General features: G+C 39.1%; 1 protein-coding gene across 1 annotated transcript; it reads right to left on the reverse strand.

Moving 5' to 3' along the window:
• Nucleotides 1-4,232: 4,232 nt before the first annotated feature.
• CD3D (CD3d molecule) lies at nt 4,233-21,295 on the reverse strand. Its single transcript, XM_044669606.1, has 6 exons — nt 21,211-21,295; nt 12,905-12,931; nt 11,168-11,386; nt 10,256-10,387; nt 4,649-4,692; nt 4,233-4,396 (listed from the first exon to the last, which is right to left on the reverse strand). The coding sequence occupies exons 1-6, from the start codon at nt 21,293-21,295 to the stop codon at nt 4,331-4,333; spliced, it is 573 nt and encodes a 190-aa protein (XP_044525541.1). The 3' UTR covers nt 4,233-4,330.
• Nucleotides 21,296-22,865: the final 1,570 nt, after the last annotated feature.

Below are 22,865 nucleotides of genomic sequence, written 5' to 3' on the forward strand. Positions count from 1 at the left end.
AGAAAGGGGAACTTAGGTTCAAATCTGACCTCAGGTACTCCATAGCAAGTCACTAAACCTCATTTGCCTGGCCCTTACAGCACTTCTGCCTTAGAACCAGTACTTAGTATTGATTCTAAGACAGAAAGTAAGGGTTTAAAAAAAATGAAAAAACACAAAATTTCCACCAATATGGAAACTATAAACCAGCTGGAGAGCAAAGTTATATGAACCTGAAAAAATAGGCAGAAGAAATCAGAAAAAGAAAAAGAATGATACAAGACATGCCACAAAGTAATAGTAGTAATAAGAATTACACAACATTACTTCCTAGTAAGTAGTTGGAATCAGATGAGGAGCATACCTGATGCTGATGAGAAAAGATTTCAGATTACTGAATGAATGAAGAAGCATTTATATTATGTGCCAAATATTGTCCTAAACACTGAGAATATTAATACGAAAAGATAACAGTTCCTGCTCTCAAGGAGCTCACACATCTTATTGGGAAAGACAGCACATGTTGGATTGTTCAGTTACAGAATGGATCAAAAGGGCCCGGGGTCCTCAGAATGCATTGAACTGTCTAAATCACAATAACAAGCATTTATTTATTTATTTTGAAACCTCTTACCTTCTGTCTTAGAATCAATAGTGAGTATTGGTTTTAAGGCATAAGAGCAGTAAGAGCTATATGATTAGAGTTAAGTGACTTGCCCAGGGCCACACAGCTAGGACTAGCTGAGGCCAGAATTGAACCCAGAACCTCCTGTCTCCAGGTCTGGCTCTCTACCCACTGAACCATCTAGCTGCCCCTCAGCAAACATTTATTAAGTGCTTACTATGTACCAGGTATTAACTGGGCTAGGTGCTAGAGAAACAAATAAAAAGACTAAAACAACCCTTTCTCTTGAGAAACATCTATGCTAAAGAGAGACAAGTACAAAGGGATAGGAACTAGACCTGTGATTTTCTTAGTATAAGGATTCCCAGATGGAGAATCTTCTATCCAACGCTGGTTGGCACCTTCTGTGCAACTGATAGTCTTGGTGTGGTATCTAAAACACTAAATGGTTAAGAGATTTGCAGAAGGCCACAGAGCTTGTATATGTTGGAGAAAGGCTTGAATTTGGGTCTTCCTGACTTCAGGTCCATTGTATTACCTAGCTGCCTCAATATGACTTTGTTACCCAGTTTTGGGATAGCCTAGATTTGGGTTCTATTTTAAGCTTTGCTTTGGAGATCTTCCTGGAGTTACTCTAGAGTTAGAATCAGAGAGCAAGTGAAAACAGATTCTGGTGAGTCTAGACCCTGAACCCCTTTTGTTGGAGGGGTCCTTGTGGGCATTGGGTAGCCACATACTCCTCAGAAGGGCCTAGATTCATATTGAGGGGACACAATCAATATGGCCCTATTGGTATTTTCTCCCTCCCCAGTGTGGGGACTGGTTAAAAAACCAAGCCCCACAATAAAAGTTGAGGTAGTAATGCCAACATCCAAGAGAGTCTCTACGGCTTTTTCTCATCTCTTTAAATCATTGTAACTAAATAAGGGCAGATAAGTGGTGCAGTATCAAGCCTGAAGTCAGGAAGACTCCTCTTCCAGAATTCAAATCTGGCTTCAGATACTTCTTAGCTATGTGACCCTGAGTAAGCCAATGAACCCTGTTGGCCTCAATTTCCTCATCTGTAAAATGAGCTGGAGAAGGAAATGGCAAACCATTCCTGTATTTTTTTCAAGGAAATCCTAAATGGGGACTGAAATTAGTGAACTATAACATTTGCTGAGTTGATTTATGCTTTGTCTTTTGTTGGAAGCCATTGAGAGAAATAGGGTCTTTAATAGATATTTTTATCTGGACCCCATCAAGGTTAATATAGTTGGCAGGGCCACATATTGACTCATTTGACCTGAAAAGTTCAGGTCAGATTGTAGATGGTATATCTGAGATAAAAATCTAGACCCCTCCCGGCGGCTCCTTTTATTATTGAAAATATATCAATTTAATCTTCTGGGATAGCCTTAAGTTTTTTAGAAAGCCTCTAAGTACCATATAGTAAACCAGCAATTAAGGATTTAACAATTTTTCCAAGCTGAAAAAAGCAGAAATTAGCAGAAGCTGCTATGTATCTCTTTTCCCTGCTTCCAGACATTCCAAGGACATTGTGGACAGACACAGACAGCTCTCCCTTAGGTACTTTCCAATGACTAAATACACCTCACACCCCACAATCTTAAAGGCTCATTCTTTAAAGATATCTTTTGATGTATAGAAGCTTTTACTAAAATAACTTTTAGATAAAATGAGGCTCATTTTTAACCTTGGGACTTTTCTCATCTGGGCATAATCTTCATGAGAAAATTTCTTGTAAGCCATATACTAATCATAATGTAATTCTGTAACCTTGATGTGTTTGTGCAAATGCAAACTCCAATGGGCTTTGTAAGAAAAGGCTCTTGAATACTGTATAAAATAAACCCCAAGCTCCATGTCTGACAGAGCAGCTTTGGGCTAACCATTAGTCTGACTGTTCTCAATTTTCTGCTTCTTTCTTATTCGTCCGATGCCATAAAACACCATTCAAAATCCTTGTTAATATAGAAAGCTGGCTTTCTATAGTCTTTGGCAAGTAGAATTTTATTTCTTACTCTCTCTGAGTCTTATACATCTTATATAAGATATGTATCTGTGTTCCCTTATAGCATGTCTCTACATTTTGAATGTTGTATATATGCTATAAGATAATGAGAAATTACAGTCCAGGGGCAGCTAGGTAGCACAGTGGATGGAGTACCACATCTGTAGTCAGGAGGACCTTAGTTCAAATTTGGCCTCAGATGCTTCCTAGTTGTGTGACCCTGGGCAAGTCACTTAATCCTATTTGCCTCAGTTTCCTCATCTGTAAATTGAACTGAAGAAGGAAATGATATACCCCTCCAGTATCTTTGCTAAGAAAACCCCAAATTGGGTCACAGAAGAGTCAGACATGAAAAAATGATTGAACAATAACCAATTGTAACCTCATTCAGAATAATGGATATCCTATATTCAATCAGTCAGTTAGTATTTATTAAGCACTAAACATATGTCAGGCACCACGATAAGCACTGAGGATACAAAGGTAGGCAAAAAAACCAAAAACAAAAAAACAAAGAGAGAGAGAGAGAGAGAGAGAGAGAGAGAGAGAGAGAGAGAGAGAGAGACAAAAAAATACCACCAGTCCTTGCTTTCAAGGAGCTCATAGTCTAATTGCGAAGACAACATGCAAACAACTATGTGTAAACAAAGAAGATACATGCAAGATAAATTGGAGTCTAATTTGCAATTTATGATATTTGATGGTGTTTTCTTTGGTTTATTCATTTTTCTAGCTTTCATTTATGAATCAGGCATTTTGCCAGGACATGACTATGGCCTGTAATGTGCTCATGGGTCATCTCTACTTCGTCATGCCCAAGTTCCCCTATGTTCTTGTACTGACTTCTATCTCCTGGAATTCAGCTCCCCTGGATCTTTGGGATTCAGGTACTAGATGCTCCAAATCCTCACTGGTGTCTTAGGGTTAGGAACCTCACAGACTCTACTATGGAGTCTCAGTCTGAGTATTATTATATTATGCTAATCTAGTTGATACCATACTAGTAGCCTCAATTCAGCAGCCAGGCTTGTTGAAGCCAAGAGGAGAATAAAATTAGAGCCAAAAATAAGAGGAAACCCAAACAGGAGATGGAGAAGAAAGCCAAGATCTTTTATCTGAGTCTTGAAACCTGGTTACCTCTTTTCCCCTCCCCCACAAGTATCAACAGGAACCGAGTCCTGGGGTCCCACTGATGTTACAGCCTCCTCCGCTTATGACATCATGGAAACCACTACTGCTTGTGCTGCCCTGTTTCAGGAACTCAGAACCCTATACCCAGCTAGAAAGAGGGAGGAAGAGCCCAGGAAGATTCAGGGATAGGGCTGGGGTGGGGGGAGGGAAGGGGAGAGAGTGGAAAAGAAAGGCAAAAGGGGAAAAGGCCTCTTGCTTAATTTTATTCCAAAAGCCATGGGATACTCCAGGATTAGACTGAGTACCAGAAGCTGGGTTAAGAATGGAAGGCTACCATCATCCTGTCTTTACTGGAGAAAAGAAAGGCAGGGATGAGGCAGGAAGTCAGAATAAAATCAAAGGGGGCACAGTCAGAAGCTTGACAGAACCAGAATATTTCCCATTCTCTTTTCAGGAGTCAAGTAGAACCCAAGTAGGCACTGATTGAGTGAAATAGCAGAGAATTTTATTGGCTAAATAACTAGGGAAGACAGTTGTTAGCATGTAGTTGGAGTGCTGTTCCAGGTCAAAAATTCCTGCGCTCACTTGTTCTTAGGTCGTTTGCCTCCAATATGGCTATATGAATTGTCATCTCGATCTCTAAGTGGCTAAAAGATAAAGAGAAGGGAGAATAAGGTCAGAGTTTTGTTTCTCTTGTTTCTTCTTTTGAAAAAAAAAAATCTCTTTATAGCCCAGAGACTGCCAAGGAATCAAAGCTGTGTGTTCATGTTTCTCCCATGCTGTCTGTTACTAAATTCCAGTACAACAACCCCAGACACCCATACAAATTACTATTAAATGTCCTTAATCCCTTAGACTCAATTTCATCCCTTCTACCCTTATCCCTCTTCATTACTCACCTGGTAGAGTGCATCATTCTGCATCAGAATCTGCTTATCAAAAGCTGCTCAAAGAGAAACCCAGAGAAGAACAGTTAGTAGGAGCCAGCCTGAGAGACAGACAGATGCCCAGGACAGAACTGGAAAGGACCGAGCCCCAGATTCTGACTATAAGACTATTTGGAAGCATTCAGAGACTGCTAAAGCTCTTACCATCCTATAACCTTTATTTCCTTTGAGTTGATCTTATTAATTTATTCATTATTCAACAAATGTTAAGTGACTACAAGAGATTAATAAAACATTATTGCTGGGAAAAATTTTTATAACAAAACTCTCTGACAAAGGTCTAATTTCCCAAATATATAAGGAACTAAGTCAAATGTACAAGAAATCAAGCCATTCCCCAATTGACAAATGGTCAAGGGACCTGTGCAGGAAGCCTTCAAAGCCCGTGACGTTTAGCACAGCTCTTCACCAGCTCTGGAACCCACAAAGCAGGTGTCAGTAGGATGGAAATCTCTCACTCAGTTTCCCCTATGTGACTCTTTTCTTACTAGCATTCACTTTTTACTGAAACTATTGCAATTAATATCCTTAATCAGCCCCAAGAAGACACAGAAAAACAATACAGGTTCATGGCAAGAACAACCACAATCACAGACTATACACTATCCCAAAATAAACCCCTAAGCAAACCCCCATAATACATAAACTTCCCCTAGAAGTCATCTCACAATAAACCAGCATATAGTGAGTTAATGTTAAAGATTTTAAATCTCTAACTCAGATTCCCATACACAGGTGCCTGCAAGATCAGGCCAGAGCAGTCTCCAAGTTTCCCCCCCTCCCAGATCCAAAATGATACAGTAATTTAATATAAAAGAACAATGAATGAAATATGAAGTAATTGTCTCCCATGAAAAGGCCTGTACATTCTCACCACTATAGCTCAAGAGATACGTCAAACACACCTAACACATTGTCTCCAAAGATAAGATGTATGGTGGAAATGGAATTCATGCCAACATTGATATAATCTTGAGAAAAATCATATAAAATTTAAAATCAGCAGATGGCACTTCAGATCAGCCACTGCAAACCTACTGGGTCTCTGGCTCTTCTTACTCCTCTTTTGCTCAATTGTCCCACCCCCAAGGGGAACTGGACTGCTGGTAATCCCCCTTCCACATCCCAGCAGACCTGAATAGGCAGTTTTCAGATAAAGAAATCAAAACTATCACATCTAGCAGATTGGCCAATATGACATTAAGGAAAATAATAAATGTTGGAGAGGATGTGGTAAAATTAGGACACTAATACATTACTGGTAGAGTTATGAATTGATCCAACCATTCTGGAAGGCAATTTGGAATTATACCCAAAGGGCTTTAAAAAATGCATACATACCCTTTGATCTAGCAATACCACTACTAGGTTTGTACCCCAAAGAGATAAAAAAATGTTTGTACAAAAATATCTATAACCATGCTTTTTGGCAAAAAACTGGAAAATGAGGGATTGTCCCTCGATTGGGGAATGGTTGAAGAAATTGCAGTATATGATGGTGATGGAATACTATTGTGCTATAAGGAATGGTGAATTGCTATATTTCTATATGACCTGGAAGGATCTCCATGAACTGGAGTGAAATGAGCAGAACCAGGAGAACATTATACATAGTAACTGAAACATTGTGGGACCATCAAATGCAATAGACTTTTCTACTAATGGTAATGCAATGATCCAGGACAATTCTGAGGGACTTATGAGAAAGAACACTATCCACATCCATAGAAAGAATTGTGGGAGTAGAAATGCAGAAGAAAAATATATGATTTATCACATGGTTCTATGGATATATGATTGGGGATTTTGATTTTAAAAGATCAATCTGTTACAAATATTAATAATATAAAAATGGGTTTTGAACAATGATACATGTATAACCCAGTATAATTGCTTGTCAGCTCTGGGAGAGGGGAAGAAAAAGGGGAGGGAGAGAACATGAATCATGTAACCATAGAAAAAAATTCTTAATTAATTAATTTTCAAAAAATAAGACATTATTGCCCTCAAAGAATTAAAGTCTACTAGGGATAATAAGACATGTAGGGATAGGAATTGGGCTTGTGATTTCATTAGTATGAGAATTCCCAGGAGAGGAAAAATCCCTGTACCAAAGCAGTTTCTCTAGAAACATGCCAAGAATTGCTAGGTCATACAGTCAGTATGTGTCAGAGGCAAGACTTGAATTCAGGTCTCTCTGGCTCAGAGGGCAGGTCTCTACCTGTTGTGTTGAACAGCTTCTCATAAGACATGTATATAAATAAACATAACAGAAATTAGAAGATGATAAGTATGTGAGGAATATAAGATACTATGAGATCAAATGAAGGAGAGATCACCTCTAGCTAAGGGAATCATGGGAGGCTCTCTGAAAGAGATGGAGTTTAAGCTGGGTCATGCAGGATCAATAGACTATCAATAGATGGAGATGACATTGGGGTGGAGGAGGCATTTGAAGAGTACAAAACAGCAAGAGAATAGAAGTGAAATAATCTAAAATGACTAGAAAATAATTAGTAGTCTAATTTGGTTGGCACATAGAATATGTGAGAGTAATAAATGCCCACAAGATAGGCACTTATAAAAGGTTGTTGATTGATAGGACTTGGTAAGAGAGTTAATTATGAAAGACTTTGCATCTTAACCTGTTGAGAATTTAAAATGTCAGCTCCAAACTCTTTTCTCTTCAAGTTCCCAGATCTACTCTTTCCAGATCACTCTTGACATATATCCTCACCTCCTACTTTATTTAGAAGGTTGAATGCTCAGCTAGGTAGCACACCAGATTGAGAGTCAGACCTAGAAATGGAAGGTCCTGGGTTCAAATCTGGCCTCTGACACTTTCTAGCTGTGTGACCCTGGGCAAGTCCCTTAATTCTCATTGCCTAGCCCTTACCATTCTTCTGCCTTGGATCAATACTTAGAATTGATTCTAAGATAGAAGGTAAGGGTTTAAGAAAATAAAAAATTTTAAAACCTTCCCTTGACTTCACTAACCAAAGAGGCAGGATGGGATAGTGGAAAGTACACTGAATTTGGAGTTGAAGGATCTGTGTTCAAATCAAAACTCCTGGTGCTGCAAACTATTTGTGTGACTGAACAAGTTATTGGCTCTCTCTGGGACTTAGTTTCCTCATAGCACAGCAAAAACTACAATACAATAATAATGTAAAATGAATGCATTGGACTAAACATAAGGTGTTTTCCAAGTTTAAATCTATAATTCCATGACCAACCTATCATATTATCTCTTTCCTCCCCTTCAGGACCAAAAAGAATAGTCTACACAAGCTTCCCCTGGTTCTTCACCATCTATTCTTTCTCATCCTCTCATAATTTGATTTCTGTTCCTACTATACTAATCTAAAAAATTCTTTATTTATTTATTTTAAACCCTTGCCTTCTGCCTCAGTATCAGTTCAAAGACAGAATGGCAAGGACTAGACAAACAGGAAGAAGTGACTTGCCCAGGATTACACAGCAAGGAAGTGTATGAGACCAGATATGAACACAGGTCCTCTCGACTCCAGGCCTGGTACTCTATTTACTGTGCTACCTCCCTGTCCTCCTACTATACTACTAAAAAAGTTCTCTCCAAGAATACTAATGACTACCTTGCTGTTAATATAATAGCTTATTTTCCATTCTCATCCTTTTTTGACCTCTCTGTATATCCTGTGGAATACCACCTCTTTCTCAACACTGAGTCGTCATCCTTTGGCTTCTCTGCAGATGGTTCTTCCATCTCTCTGACTATTCCTTTTTTACCCTCAATACCCTCTCTCACATATTAATCATTAGTTTCTTCCAAGGTTAGATCTTTGACTCTCTCCTCTTTCTACATTTTCTCTCTTATTGAATTTATCTACTCTCATTATTCTTATACTCTCATAATTTCAATCATGACTTACTATTTAAATAATTCCTATTTATGTATTTCCACCCAAAATTTCTCTTACAGTTTCACCTAGTTGCTAGAAATCTCCACCTGGATGACCCATTTTCTTTCCCCTAAAATATCTTTCCAAACTAGTAACCTCAGAATCAACTTTGATTTTTCCTTTTATCTTCCATATCCAATTAGTGGCCAGGTTCTACTGATTTCACTCTAGCAAACAACTCCATAATCCATCTCTTTCTTTTTACTCTCAATACAACCATGCTTGTTAAACGCTCATTTATTCTGTACAGACTCTTTTTTTTTAACCCTTACCTTCTGTCTTAGAATCAATACTATGTATTGGTTCCAAGGCAGAAGAGTGGGCAATGAGGATCAAGTAATTTACCCAGGTTCATACAATAAGAAGTATCTAAGGCCAGATTTAAACCCAAGACCTCCTGTCTCTAGACCTGATTCTCATTTCACTAGCCACCTAGCTGCCCCCACATAGACTCTTATAATGACCTCTTATCTAATGTTCCTGACTCCAAGCTAGTCTTCCTCCAATCCATCCATGACACTACTGTTCAAGTAAGTTTACTATTTCATTACTGACCACATCGCCCCTCTGCTCAAAAACTTTCAGTGTCTTATCACCTATCAAACATAGTATAAAGTTTGGATGCTAGCATTCAAGACCTCTATAACCTGGTTCCTATTGGTTTTCCAGTCTTATTCCATGCTATTTCATACTTATGTTAAGCTTTATGTATCTGACATTCTACCCAAACAAGATTCCTTTCCGTTTCCTCTTCTTATCCTGCCTTCCATTTCTAAATTGTTTAAGTTAGTTGAAAGGAATTATAGAAATCATCTACTCCAACCCCCTCATTTTCGAGAAAACTGAAGTCCCAAGCAATCAGTTAATTTATCCAAGATTAACATAGCAAGTAAGCATCACAGTTGACACTTGAACCCATGTCTCCTGACTACTAATTCAATATTTATACCATTCTGTTTTTTTCTCTAGTCTCTATGCCTTTACCCTCCATATCTTTATCTCTTCCCTGTACCTTTATCTTTTCTCCCAAGTGATATTTCTTCCTCCATGAAACCATATCTATCTCCTATCCCCTACCCATCCAGAAGAAATGGTGTCTCCCTGATTAAATTGATAATAGTTCTTTTCCTGGACATCTCTTTTATATCTTCATGATTTGTATCTCTTTCTCTACCCATATTAGATTGTCAGCTCTTTGAAAGTGGGTTCTACATCACATCTATGTTGTTCTAACACCTACACTAAGTAGGTGCTTAACAAGTGTTTGGTGAATTAAATTTATTTTGTAGGCAATGGTGATAAAATCATGACTGATTGAGCTGTGGACTAGCATGATGGGGGAAGGAGATATCACAAGGAGCATGTGTGCAGACAGATCTGTGCTCTGACCTCTTGCTAAAGGACATGCATGAGTATGCTCATGGATCCTGAAAGATCACCACAATAAAACTTAGTATTAAGAAATTAATCTGGCAGCAATGGAAAGGATGGAGCAGCAGAAAAAAGCCTGAAGGAAAATCCCCATGGAAAACCTTGGTTGTAAATGGAGATCCTAGAGGATGCCAACTATGTCTTTTTCCCCTTGTACTTGGTTTTGCATGTCAGAGCCTCAACTCACCTGCTGAGAGATGCCCCTCCTCGTGCCCTGCGAAGCAGTAGACTCCAACAGCCAGAAAAACCGTGGCAATAATATCAGCAATCAGAATGCCAATCAGAGAGCTTGATTTCACTTCCACACAGTTCTGGCACACTGTGAGAAGGAAAGCACAAATATCCCCTCAGTGTCAGGAAATGCTCCCTAATGGACCCACTTGCCCACCTCAGGGACACGGACACAGTAAGTGCAAGACCTAGCTATCCCTATCCCCTTCCCATTAATTTCTCATTCCAAAAATCTATGGGGGATACTCTGAAGCTCTCTTAGCTTTGTGAGAGATGATCCAGACTGTTTTCCTAACCAAGCCAGAACCTTCAGGTCCTAAATCAGGGAACTGAGCTTTCTCCTTTACTCCTAGGACAGTGACAGCAAACCTATGGCACTGGTGCCAAAGACTGCACAGACAGGGCTCTCTGTGGGCACTCAGCCACCCTCCCCTCCCCCAGGGTATGTTACTAGAAAGGCAGAGGGACTTGGGCTGAGCTGCTCCCTTCCCCAATCTCCACCAGGCCTGATAACATTTTTTCACATCACCTGCCCCTCCATCCAGCAGCCCAATGGGAGTACTTCCTCTCTCCTGTGTGGAGTAAGGGGGAGGGGCATGGCACCTGGTCTCTGGGGTCACACTCGGTCTGTGGGGTGGGATGTGGGTGGGGCCTGGCACTTCATCTCTAAAAGGTTCATTATCACTATCCTAGGACTATGGAAGGCATGCTTTGGCTCATATGGATTATTGTCTCAGTTCAGAAAGATTCAGATTCCAGCCCTTACCATACAGGGGCACCCCCCACCCCCGTAGCTAAGATGCTCACGTCTATTACAATTAAAGGGAAAAGGGTAGGGTGGGGATAAGGAAGGGAAAGAAGCTCATACTTCGATAATAAACCTGTAGGACAGACTTCTTGTCCTTGTTGTCACTACACTGATATATTCCTCGGGGATCCTGGATTTTTTTTCCCAAGTCCACATTTTTATTGCCTAGATAACTTTTATTTGATGATTCCTCCAAGAACATCCATGAGAATTCTGTGCCATTGCACTTCAGAAAGATCTTGTCTTCAGATTCCACCACTGATATGCTTAAGGATTTGTCTAGAGAAGCAAAAATTATAATTATGGGTTTTTTAAGGGCAAGTGGTAAAGTGAGGAGGGTAATAAGGAAGAGGGAGGAAGGCAACTTCTATTACTCTTGTTAGTGAGTTAACAGTCAATCAATATGGTGTGTTGTCTGTATATCCAGGGAAATAAAAAGACACAAAGTCCCTGTTTTCCAAGGAGTTCAAAATCTAATGAGACATTGGTTGGGAAATGGCTGAATCAATTATAATGTATGAATGTGATGGAAAACTACTATGTTGTAAGAAATTATGAAAAGAATAGTTCCAGAGAAACCCAGAGATTCCCATTAACTGATGCAAAAAAAAGTAGTGAACAACACCAGGAGAATATCTCATAGAATAATAGAAATGTAGAAATGAATCAATGAATTATTTAAGAATTCTCATCAACAGCCTTATGCTAGAGGACTTCAAATGAAAAATGCTGCCCACCCCTTGACAGAAAGATGATGTACTCAGAATGCAGACTGAGACACATTTCTGGATATGACCAATATGGAGACCTGCTTTGACTGGCTATGTATATGTGTTAGAAAAAAAAGAGACAGAGAGGAAAAGAGAGAGTGGGGAGAGGGGGGAGTACAAAAGGAAGAAATGGAGGAGGGGTAAAAGTCTAATGAGGCAGACAGAACTTGGGCAAATGGAATGGACTTTAAAACACTCAAAAAGCGGCATAAAAACTAAGATATGTAATACAAACTGAATGCATGTGTGCTGGAGGGTTTGACTTAAAGTAGGTTTTATAGCATCATAGAATCGTTGTGTAGGGAATCCTTCCCTTATAACATCCTCCAGTCTGTTTAAAGACACCAGTGAGAAAGCATCCACCACCACTAAGAGATAGACATAGAACTAAAATCTGCTTCTCTGTAGCTGGCTCCCACTGCTCTTAGTTCTACTGAGACTAAGTATTGAGTCTAACTCCTCTTCCACATGATAGCCCTTTGAATACTTGAAGACAGCTCTCCTGGCCTCCTTAAATCTTCTCTTCTTCAGGATAATTGTTCCCAGTTGGATTAAATTGATCTGGGAAGATTTCCAGGAGGAAGCAAACACAGATTTAAAGAAGCAGAAGGACTTGAGGTGAAGATTGAAGCAGATGGATCCCTGCTGAAAGAGCTTCCCAATTATCTCACCTCCCTGACCAGGATGCCCTGTTTTACAGGATGATTTTTATTTACTAGTCTCATAAAAATACCTATTCCCTTTCCCTCTCCCATTAGTCCTCCAAAAAAAAAAAAAAAAGGAAAGAAAGATGAAAACATTAAACACAATCTCTTTTGGTCAGGATGAGACCAGGGCATGTCATAGCTTTCAGAGACCTTAAAAGTTTGGGGTAAACAACTGCTCACCTCCAAACTAGTCAACTCCCACTTTTTACAGGCTCTAATTCTCTAGAATCCAGTAATATTTTGTCTGCCCAGAGCTTGCCCAAAGATTCTGTCTCTTGGTTCCTCTATTCGCTGTTTCAAAAAGAATCCAAATAGCCTACCTTCTTCATCTGCCCGGACATCAGAGCCTATGGAAAGAAAGAACACAGATTCAACTGGTCAGGATCTGTTCAAAACCTCAAAAAAAGTGCCTTGAGCACCCTGAGGTGCCTTCTCCATTCAACTCAACAATTTTGTTGTTCTTTCCTTCCCTTTAAGTTCCTTATATTATATGAAGCAAAAATTCCTACAAATGTGAGAAGGAAAAAGAAATTTAACCCCCATATACACAATTATGACAACTATGAACTCCTTAAGGAAAACCCCTCTGTTGATCCTTAGTAGTGGTGGGGTCCACAGGTGTGGAACATTACTTATAACAATTTTTTTCAACATGTTGAATGGTTTTACTGAATTTTTTTCACTTCTTCCTCTTAAAAAATATTTTTGTTATAAGGGATGGATCTCTGAGAGAGACCAAGGAGGTAATACTAGTGATGTCAAAACAAAAATATATTAACAAAAATCTATTTTTAAAAATAAATTTCTAAAGGAAAAAGGCCATGCCATTTTTTACATCTTTGCATCTCCAGCTTCTCTTAAAGCAGCTTAATTTAACCCTTATCTATGCTTGTATGCTTGATAAATGCTTATTGAATTGAACTGAATTGAATTTCCATGAGCTAGGTCCTAGATTTCCAGTGGCAGAAGGTAAGCGGAGTAAAAGATAAAGACTCAGAGTAAGACATTTTTCCTGCCAAAGACAATTTAGGAGGTTAACAAGAGAGATCTGTAATATTGGAGTGGGAACCAGTGCAGAGCACTAGTGCAAATAGCACTAGCAATGGAGCTTAGAGGTAGCTGGCTCATTGGTAGCATTTTTCAAAAGACTTCAGCCCAGAGAGGGTAAAGGGGGCAGATGACAGGTGAGCAAGAGATTATGGGGACCCTGTGCTGGCACTAGGTGCAGTTATCACTGATTGGCAACTCTGCTACCCATAAAAAGTTTGGGGTTGCAGTTCCAGGGCAGAAAGGAGCTCTTGTGATCAGTCACAAGGCAGTGGGAGCCCTGGTCACAATTCCAAGGTGGAGAGGAATACTAGCACTTGTGGTTGCTGGAGAATAGAGGATCTGATCACCATTTCAAGGTCAAAAGTACCAGCACTTGAATATGCAGACAACTAGAGGCCCTTCCTAGATAAAAACTAGAATACAGTCCAGGAGAACAGTGACCCCACCTCTCCTTGGATCACACCATCTTGGAAGAACAAAAAATGGCAGATTCCCAACAAAACCAGCTTTGAAAATAGGAGTACATAAAAGCTTAAAGTTTGAGACAGTGCCTCCTCAGCCAAAGTAAGCAGAGCCCAACTTTAGCATAAAGTTCAAAATCAAGAAATACTGCAGACTAGAAAAATGAGCAAACAACAAAAAATTAACTTGATTATAAAAATTTACTACAGTGGCAGGCAAGATAAAGCCTACAAAACAGCTACAGTCAAAGCCTCAAAGAAAAATGCTAATTGGACCTAAGGTCAACAAGAATTCCTGGAAGTTAACAGAAGCCCTAAGAGTGGCAGCTAGATAGCACAGTAGATAGAATGCCAGGCCTAGAGTAGGGAGGACCTGAAATCAAAGACACTTCCTAGTTGTGTGAACCTAGGTGAGTCACAACCTCAACTGCCTCCTCTTACTAATCTTCTGTCTTAGAATTGATACTAACATGGAAGGTAAGAGTTTTAAAAAATCTTTTAAAAAAAGAAAAATGGTAGGGGGAAATTGGGAAAAGAAATGAGAACAATACAAGAAAATTATGACGAGGCACACAAAAAAAAACCCTGAAGAAAATAACATCTTCAAATAGAATTACCCTTATATAGTTAGAGGCCCAAAATTCACAGAAGAAAAGAACTACTTGAAAAGTGGACTTGACCAAATGGGGGAAGAGGTTTAAAAACTCACTGAAGAAAATAATTTCTTAAAAATTAGAATTGGGCAAGTGAAATCTAGTGACTCCATGAGTCATCAAGAAACAAGAAAACAAAGGTTGAAGAATGAAAGCAATTATAAAGTTTCTAAAAATAAGAGTCATTCCCCAATTAATAAGCTGTCAAAAGATATGAAGAGGTAGTTTTCAGAAGAAATTAAAGCTTTTTATAGTCACATGAAAAAATGTTCTCAATCACTATTGATTAAAGAAATGGAAATTAAAATATCTCTGAAATACTGCCTCACATCTATCAGAAATGACAAATGCTGGAAGGAATGAGGAAAAATAGGTACACAAATAAACTGTTGGTAGAGTTGTGAATTGGTCCAATCTGGAGAATAATTTGGAACTATGTTCAAAGGACTATAAAACTGTGCATTCCCTTAACTCAGCAATACCTATACTACTAGGTCTATAATCCAAAGAGATCAAGAGAAAAGGACACAAATGTTCAAAAATATTTGTAACAACCTCTTTTGTAATGGCAAAGTATTAAAAATTGAGCGGATGCTTATCAATTAGGAAATAGCTAAACAAATTGTGGTATATGCTTGTGATGGAGTACTACAAAAAAAAGATGAAAGGGTGTTAAAAAAACATGGCAAGATCTATACAAATTAAAGCAAAGTGAAAGAAGAACTGGGAGATCATTGTATACAGTTAACAGCAATGTTATATTGATAATGTGAAATACTTAGCTACTCTGATAAATACAATGATCTGAAACAATCCTAGATCATGAAAAAATGCTATCCATATCCAGAGAGAGAACTGATGAACTATGAATGCAAATTGGATCACAATTTTCTTGCTTTCTTTATTTTTTTTTTGCCTTTTTTTTTAAACCCTTAACTTCTGTGTATTGACTTATAGGTAGAAGAGTGGTAAGGGTAGGCAATGGGGGTCAAGTGACCCGCCCAGGGTCACACAGCTGGGAAGTGTCTGAGGCCGGATTTGAACCTAGGACCTCCTGTCTCTAGGCCTGGCTCTCAATCCACTGAGCTACCCAGCTGCCCCCTTTTTTGCCTTTTTTTGTAATATAGCTAAAATGGAAAATTTTTTGCATGATTTCTCACATATCATTAATGATATTGTTTTGCTTGCTTTCTCAGTGGATGGGAAGGAGAGAATTAGGAACTCAAAATTTAAAAGTAAGGTAAGTAAATATTTTATTAAAAAGGGAAAATAATAAAATTGTTAAAATAAAGAAATCATCTAAAAAAAGATGCCTTAAAAAGAGATTGAAAAAAAAGAGAGAGAGATTGGAGGCAGCTAGGTAGCTCAGTGGATAAAGAGCCAGGTCTAGAGACAGGAGGTTCTCAGATCTGGCCTCAGACACTTCCTAGTTGTGTGACCCTGGGCAAGTCACTTAACTGCAATTGTCTAGCTTTTACTCCTCTGCCTTGGAACCAATATTTAACATTAGTTCTAAGATGGAAGATAAGGGTTTTTAAAAAGAGAGAGAGAAATTATCTGGCTCCTCAGATTGAACCTCAGGGAGTGAGTGCAGGACCTTGTTGTAGCCACCACATATCTAAATTTATTCCTCAGCTATGTAACTTCAGACATTCAGTTTCACCACAATGTACAGGGGTGGTGAGGTTCTGGGAGAGTAACTAATCAAATGAATTATAAAAAGAATATTTATTTATACATTTTCCAGTGAGAGACATTTCTATCTAATAAACAAATACTAGTCTTTAAGGGTATTCTTCTCTTCAGGACAGCTTTCTTTTTCCCAGTTTCCATGAAGATCGTCTCCTTTCTGCTAAGACATTATCTGGGGCATGTTGCAATTGATTAGAACAAAGCTCATGTTACTTCACAGAAATATCTGAGATTTGTGTAACTTCAGTTTAGACTTGTGTTTTCTTAAGGTGGGTTCCAGATCACTCTGGTCTGTATGTAAGATGGAGACATCTTAGTATCAGCTACCCCTTCATAAAATATCTCTTAGAGTGAGTTTGTTAGTTTTAAGGCACTATACAAATTTAAATTCAAAGGAACTAGCTATAATCAAAGGATTTAGCCAGGGTCCTTATTTCTTTAAGTTCTATGTTCTTTCTTTGTTACTTTATCAGTTCTCCTAGATTCAATTATCATCTCTATGCAAAGGAGTTCTAGAGCTATATCTATATCTATATCTATATATACACACACACATTATGAGTCTCTCTCCTGAGATAAGGTTTCTTTTTTTTTCCAATTACATGTAGAATTTCTGACAACTGTTTTCTAAAATTTTGCAGTTCAGAATCTCTCCTTCCTCCTCTCTTCCCTGAGGCAGTAAATAATCTGATACTGGTTATATCAGTACTTTCATGCAATACATATTTCCATATTCTCCATGTTATGACTGCAGACACATATCACAATACAATAAAAGAACTCAAGAAAGAAATAAAGTGAAGGATAGTGTGCTTTATTCTTCAATCAAATTCCAACAATTCCTTCTTGGACTGTGGATACCATTGTTTTGTTTTGTTTTTTTATATTAAGTCTCTTGGCATTAATTTAGAACCTTGTTTTGCTGATAATAGCTTAGTCCTTTGCAGCTGATCATTGTACAATATATCTGTTACTATATACACTATTCTCCTGGTCCTGTTCACTTCACTTTGCATCAGTTCATATAAGTCTTTTTAAGTTTTTCTGAATTCACCCTTTTCATCATTTCTTATGGAACAAAAGTTTTTTTAAGGTATTAGAACAGAATTTTATTTTGAACATTGGAAATATTAAAGTTGATGTGGGTTTTAATATACTACAGATAAGTCATTCCTGCCCCAACAGCACAATATAGATAAATGGAAATCTAAATATTAATATCACATGTTGGGTAAGGACAAGACAAAAGAGAATATATATTAGAATCAGTGATTAGATGAGCATACTGAAGAAAAGAAATAATAAGTGCAAAGTAAAAAAAAAGTTTTCTGAATTCCATAGTAAAACATTGGTACTTTTGCTGTGTCTTCTTCACTACCTGGAGAAATTATGGCAATATTTTACCTCCTCTGAAATAGCTTCTTGAATTACTAGGCATTTATGAGTGGCATCAGACTGGGTATGAACTGGCTGTAAAAGATAACGAAATAAAACTTCAAAACATAAGAGGAATAAAAGATGTCATCTGGAAATGGGATAGTTGAAAGGGAAAAGGGCTTGGTCACATGAGCAGAGTGAGAATTACGACGTACAGAGCTCAAGGGGTCCTCTTTTATCTTTGTGATATCAGGAAAAGCAAGGAAGGTATTTGTCTACAATTTGTTTTTAAAAACGTAAATTATATATGTATGCTTTTGAGTTGCCTTCGTATTTGTCTTATTCAGATATTTTTTTCCCTTGATTTTGTGGCTATTTTTTTAAACCCTTACCTTCTGACTTAGAATCAATACTGTATATTGGTTTTAAAGCAGAAGAATGGTAAGGACTAGGCAATTGGGGTTAAGTGAATTCAGGGATTCCAGACTGAAGGCCCAGTATTCTATCCCCTGCATGGCATAGCTGCCTCCCAGAAGAGATTCCCCCAACTCCCTCAAACATCTGCATGTTGCGGGGCAACTGGGTAGCTCAGTGGATTGAGAGTCAGGCCTGGAGATGGGAGGTCCTAGGTTCAAATCTGGCCTCAGACACTTCCCAGCTGTGTGACCCTGGGCAGGTCACTTGACCCCCATTGCCTACCCTTACCACTCTTCTACCTATAAGTCAATACACAGAAGTTAAGGGTTTAAAAAATGTAAAAAAATTAAAAATTAAATTAAAAAAACATCTGCATGCTATCTAGAACTAGTCTATTGCTTAGACCAACCAAGGTGGTTGTCACTGACTCTGATATCCAGACTAAAGCAGGGATAGGACAGCAATAAGGAGAATTCCTGTTAAATGTCTCTTTTTCATATGAGTGAATATTCCACTAGTGGTTTGTCTTCTACCATGCAATTCTGCAATTAAATCACCTTAGTGTGAGGCTTTGTCTCCTCATCTACAAAATGGACGAGGTGACCTCTAAGCCCCTCTTAATCTATGATCTTAAGGAAGTCGATGTTTTTTTGAACTGCTATTCTGTTCTTATTTCAAATTTATTGTTGTTAAATTCATGGTACAGTATGGTACTTTTTGACCCTGTGACCTAGCAACTAACTATGAAATTCAAGGACATCCTCTATACCAGGTGTCGGCAAAGTATGGCTCTCGAGCCATATCTGGCTCTTTTGAGGGCCAGATATGGCTCTTTCTGCAGGAGCCATAAAGTCATTTTTTTTTCAGGCACTGTTACAGTAGCGCGCACTGTGAGCACTGTACGGCTCTCACGAAATTACATTTTAAAAATGTGGTGTTTATGGCTCTCATGGCCAAAAAGGTTGCCGACCCCTGCTCTATACAATCTGAAAGGATGGGCTTTTTGAGTTCTTCAAGTCTTGGCTTAGGGATACCAAAGAGGCAAGGATCCTGCTTTTCCAATTTCTAAGGCCCACCTGGTTCCTCATGGATCTGTTTCACATGGAAACCTCAGCTACTTCAGAGTAGTTAGTCACCTCTTGATTTGTCCCAACCTTCTAAATTATTAGCTGGCTAATACAAAACTCCCCACCACCTCACCTGCACACACACACACACACAATACAAACTCAACACTAGAAACAATTTGAATCATAGAAAACATCTAGCTAGGCACTAGGTCATAGAGAGAAGAGAGAGGTAGAATGTCTGACCATCCTCTTTATTTGTGCTCCTGAGGACCGTGAGGAGGACAAGAGATGTTCTCCATCTTGACTAGACTCAGAGGGTCAAAAGGATGAATGAACGAGTTGATTTATCTCTTAATTCCTTATTCTGAGCAACACATTCATTCAAGCTAGTGATTTAATATCGGCTGAGTGGAACATACTGTACAATCTTAGAACTGGACAGGGCTTTAGAGATCGTATAGACCAGAGGTTCTTTTTGGATCTGGAACCCCTGTGGCAGTCTGATGAAGCCTATGGTCTCCTCAGAATAATGTTTTTAAATGCACAAAATACACAGGATTAGAAAGGAAGCCAGTTATGCTAAATATAGTTGTCAAACTATTTTTTAAGTCCACAAACCCCAGATCTAGTCCAAACTCTTCATTTTACAGAAAAAGTATCTGAAACTCAGAGAGATGAAGCAACTTACTCATAGCAAGCTAACAGCAAAATTGGACTTTAGCCCTGGCTTCTTAACTCTTGAGAGCATCCTCTTTACACCATGCTGGTCTAAAAGGTCCTATATAGTTTGGCCTCACTGACTTTGTGACAGCCTCCTACCTCTGGCACAGTGGAAGAATATTACCCTCTGAGCAAAGAGACAGTGGTTTAAATTCTACTTCTGTGCCTTATTAGCTGCATGACCTTGAGCAAGGTGTTTTTATTCTCTCTGAATTTCAGTTTCTTCATCTGCCAAACAGGGGTAATAATAGTCCTTAAACTACTACCTCATAGGATTGTTGGGAGGTTCACCTGAGATAATGTGCTTTGTTGACTTTAGTATGGTATTTAAAGTATAAACTATTAGTCCTGAGCTCAAAATGGAGACAATAGAATCTTCTAATGTGAAGATATCAAACTTTAAAAGAAATAGATCCCTGAAGTCATATATTGACTTAGAAAATCAAAAAGAAATATTACCTATGTTGTGTTATATTTTAGTTTACTTTATTAAACATTTCCCAATTATATTTTCATTTGGTTTAGGCTGAATCAGGAAGTTTTGGGGTGGCTCAGCTGGTAGGTGTGAGTTTGAAACTGCTGCACAGCTGAGGACATTGGCTTTGGCTGGATTGAGACAGAGACCCCACAAGTGTAGAGGAAGGAAAGGAGTCACTGACACTTTTCAGGCTCTGCCCTGATATAGCACCCTTAAATTAACCCTTTCACAGAGAGACAGAAAGATGAGAGGTCAAGAATATTCCCCAACAACAAAGGAATTATCCCAGCTCCTCTGTTCAGCCTTATCTGCTCTACTCATGATCCAAATATTCAAAGACAGCTAGTATTGGGAGGACTCCAGAAAAACCAAAGCTCTGAATGTGGAAAAAGACTTTTGGAGTAGCAAGGTAGCACAGTCAATAAAGCACTAGGCCTGGAGTCAAGAAAACCTGGATTCAAATCTGGCCTCAGATAGTTCATAGCCATCTAACCCTGGGCAAGTCACTTAGCCCCATTTGCCTAGCCCTTACTCTTCTGTCTTAAGAGTTGTTACTAGGAAAGAAAGGGTATTAAAAAATAAATCATTTCCAAATATTCCTTTTGTGGGGCCAATCTGGGATGAAGATCCCAAAATGCCTCATCCTAACAGGTAACCTCTCCCCTAAATTCCCTCTTCTCCATTTCCCACCCATTATAAAGACCTTACCCTGGAGAAGAATGATGGTCAGGATGAGGCCAGTCAGACACAAGTCCCACTTCATAGTCCACCTGGGTATTTTCTGAAGAGCCATGAAACCATCTGCCTTCAAGAAAGCCAACCCACTCTTCCTGCCCTCCTCCAGCCTTTCTTCCGGACTCCAACAAGTTCACAACCACTTGCTTGAATTGTGAGTGACAAGAGATCACTACAGTGATCCGAGTTGAGGGGTGGGGACAGGAAGAGAGCAGGTGCAAACTGATCTTTCTGTGCAAGAAGGCTTCAGATGTTAGGTAAGGGGAGAAAGCAGAGGGCAAAGAATTTTGCTAGAACTCTTAAGGAGTAGAAGGTGTTCAAAGCAAGGAGGCAGTGGTGGGATTATAGATATTCTGAAACCAAGGTATTCTCTTACATGAAGCAATAGAAAGAAGTAAAAATTGCATAATTACCATTAGGAACAGTCAGCCAAAATTTATTAAGTGTCTACTATGGTCTGGGTACTATACTAAGTGCTAGAGATACAAAGATACAAAGAAACAGAAAAAACTTCATTCAAGAAGCCCATGATCTAATATGGGGATACAACGTGAAAACAACTATGTGGAAGCAAACTATATAGAGGACAAACTGGAAATAATCAGTAAAGGGAAGGGACTAGAATTAAGAGGGACCAAGAAAGGTTTTCTGTAAAAGGTAGGATTTTAACTAGAACTTGAAGGAAGCCAGAGAATGTAGGAGATGGAGTTCAGGAAAGAGAGCAGTGCAGTCAAGGGTGAGGCATCAAAAGTGCCCAGGAGCAGGTTGGAGGGGGAGGTCCTGGGTTTAAATCTAGCCTGAGACATTTCCTAGATGTGTGACCCTGGGCAAGTCACTTAGCATCAGTTACCTAGCCCAGTCATGATAAACCTTTAAGAGACCAAGTGCCATGCCCTGCCTCCTACCAAGTTCCAGGAATGTCACTCCCCCTTACCCTACAGGGGAGGGGAAAAGCGCTCCCATTGGGCTGCTGGACAGAGGAGTGGGTGAAGTGAGGAATGTCTTCAGTGAGAGTAGAGAGTGGGAGGAGAGTGACCCAAGTGCTCTGCTCCCCTCCAGCTCTGCTGCCTGTGAGCCACCCATTTGACCCACTACATGCTCCATCTGAGTTCCTCTGCCTTTCTAGTAATGAACTGAGGAGAAGAGGGGGTGGGAGGGCAGCCAAGTAAAGTGCCCACAGAGAGTGCTCTGTGTGCCATCTTTAGCACAGGTGACATATGTTCGCCACCACAAGCCTAGCCTTTACTACTCTGATGCCTTGGAACAGATATTTAGTATCAATTCTAAGACAGAAGGTAAGGTAGTTTTTTTGTTTGTGGTGGTGATGGGTTTTTTTTTAAAGAGAGTAATAATAATTAGGAATAGAAGCAACTAGGTGGCTTAGTAGATAGAGAGCCAGGCTTAGAGATGGAAGGTCCTGGATTCAAGTCTGGCCTCAGACACTTCTGTGTTGTATGACCCTGGGCAAGTCACTTACCCCCAATTACCTAGCTTTTACTGCCTTTCTGCCTTAGAATGGATATTTAGTATCAATTCTAAATAACAGAAAGGGTTTGTTTCTTTTTTAAGAAAGAAAAGAAAAGAATTGTATGTGAGGAAAGTAAAGAGGACAGTACAGCTAGTAGAAA

This window comes from Gracilinanus agilis, chromosome 3 (assembly GCF_016433145.1).
Source record: "Gracilinanus agilis isolate LMUSP501 chromosome 3, AgileGrace, whole genome shotgun sequence".
Lineage (NCBI taxonomy): Eukaryota > Metazoa > Chordata > Mammalia > Didelphimorphia > Didelphidae > Gracilinanus > Gracilinanus agilis.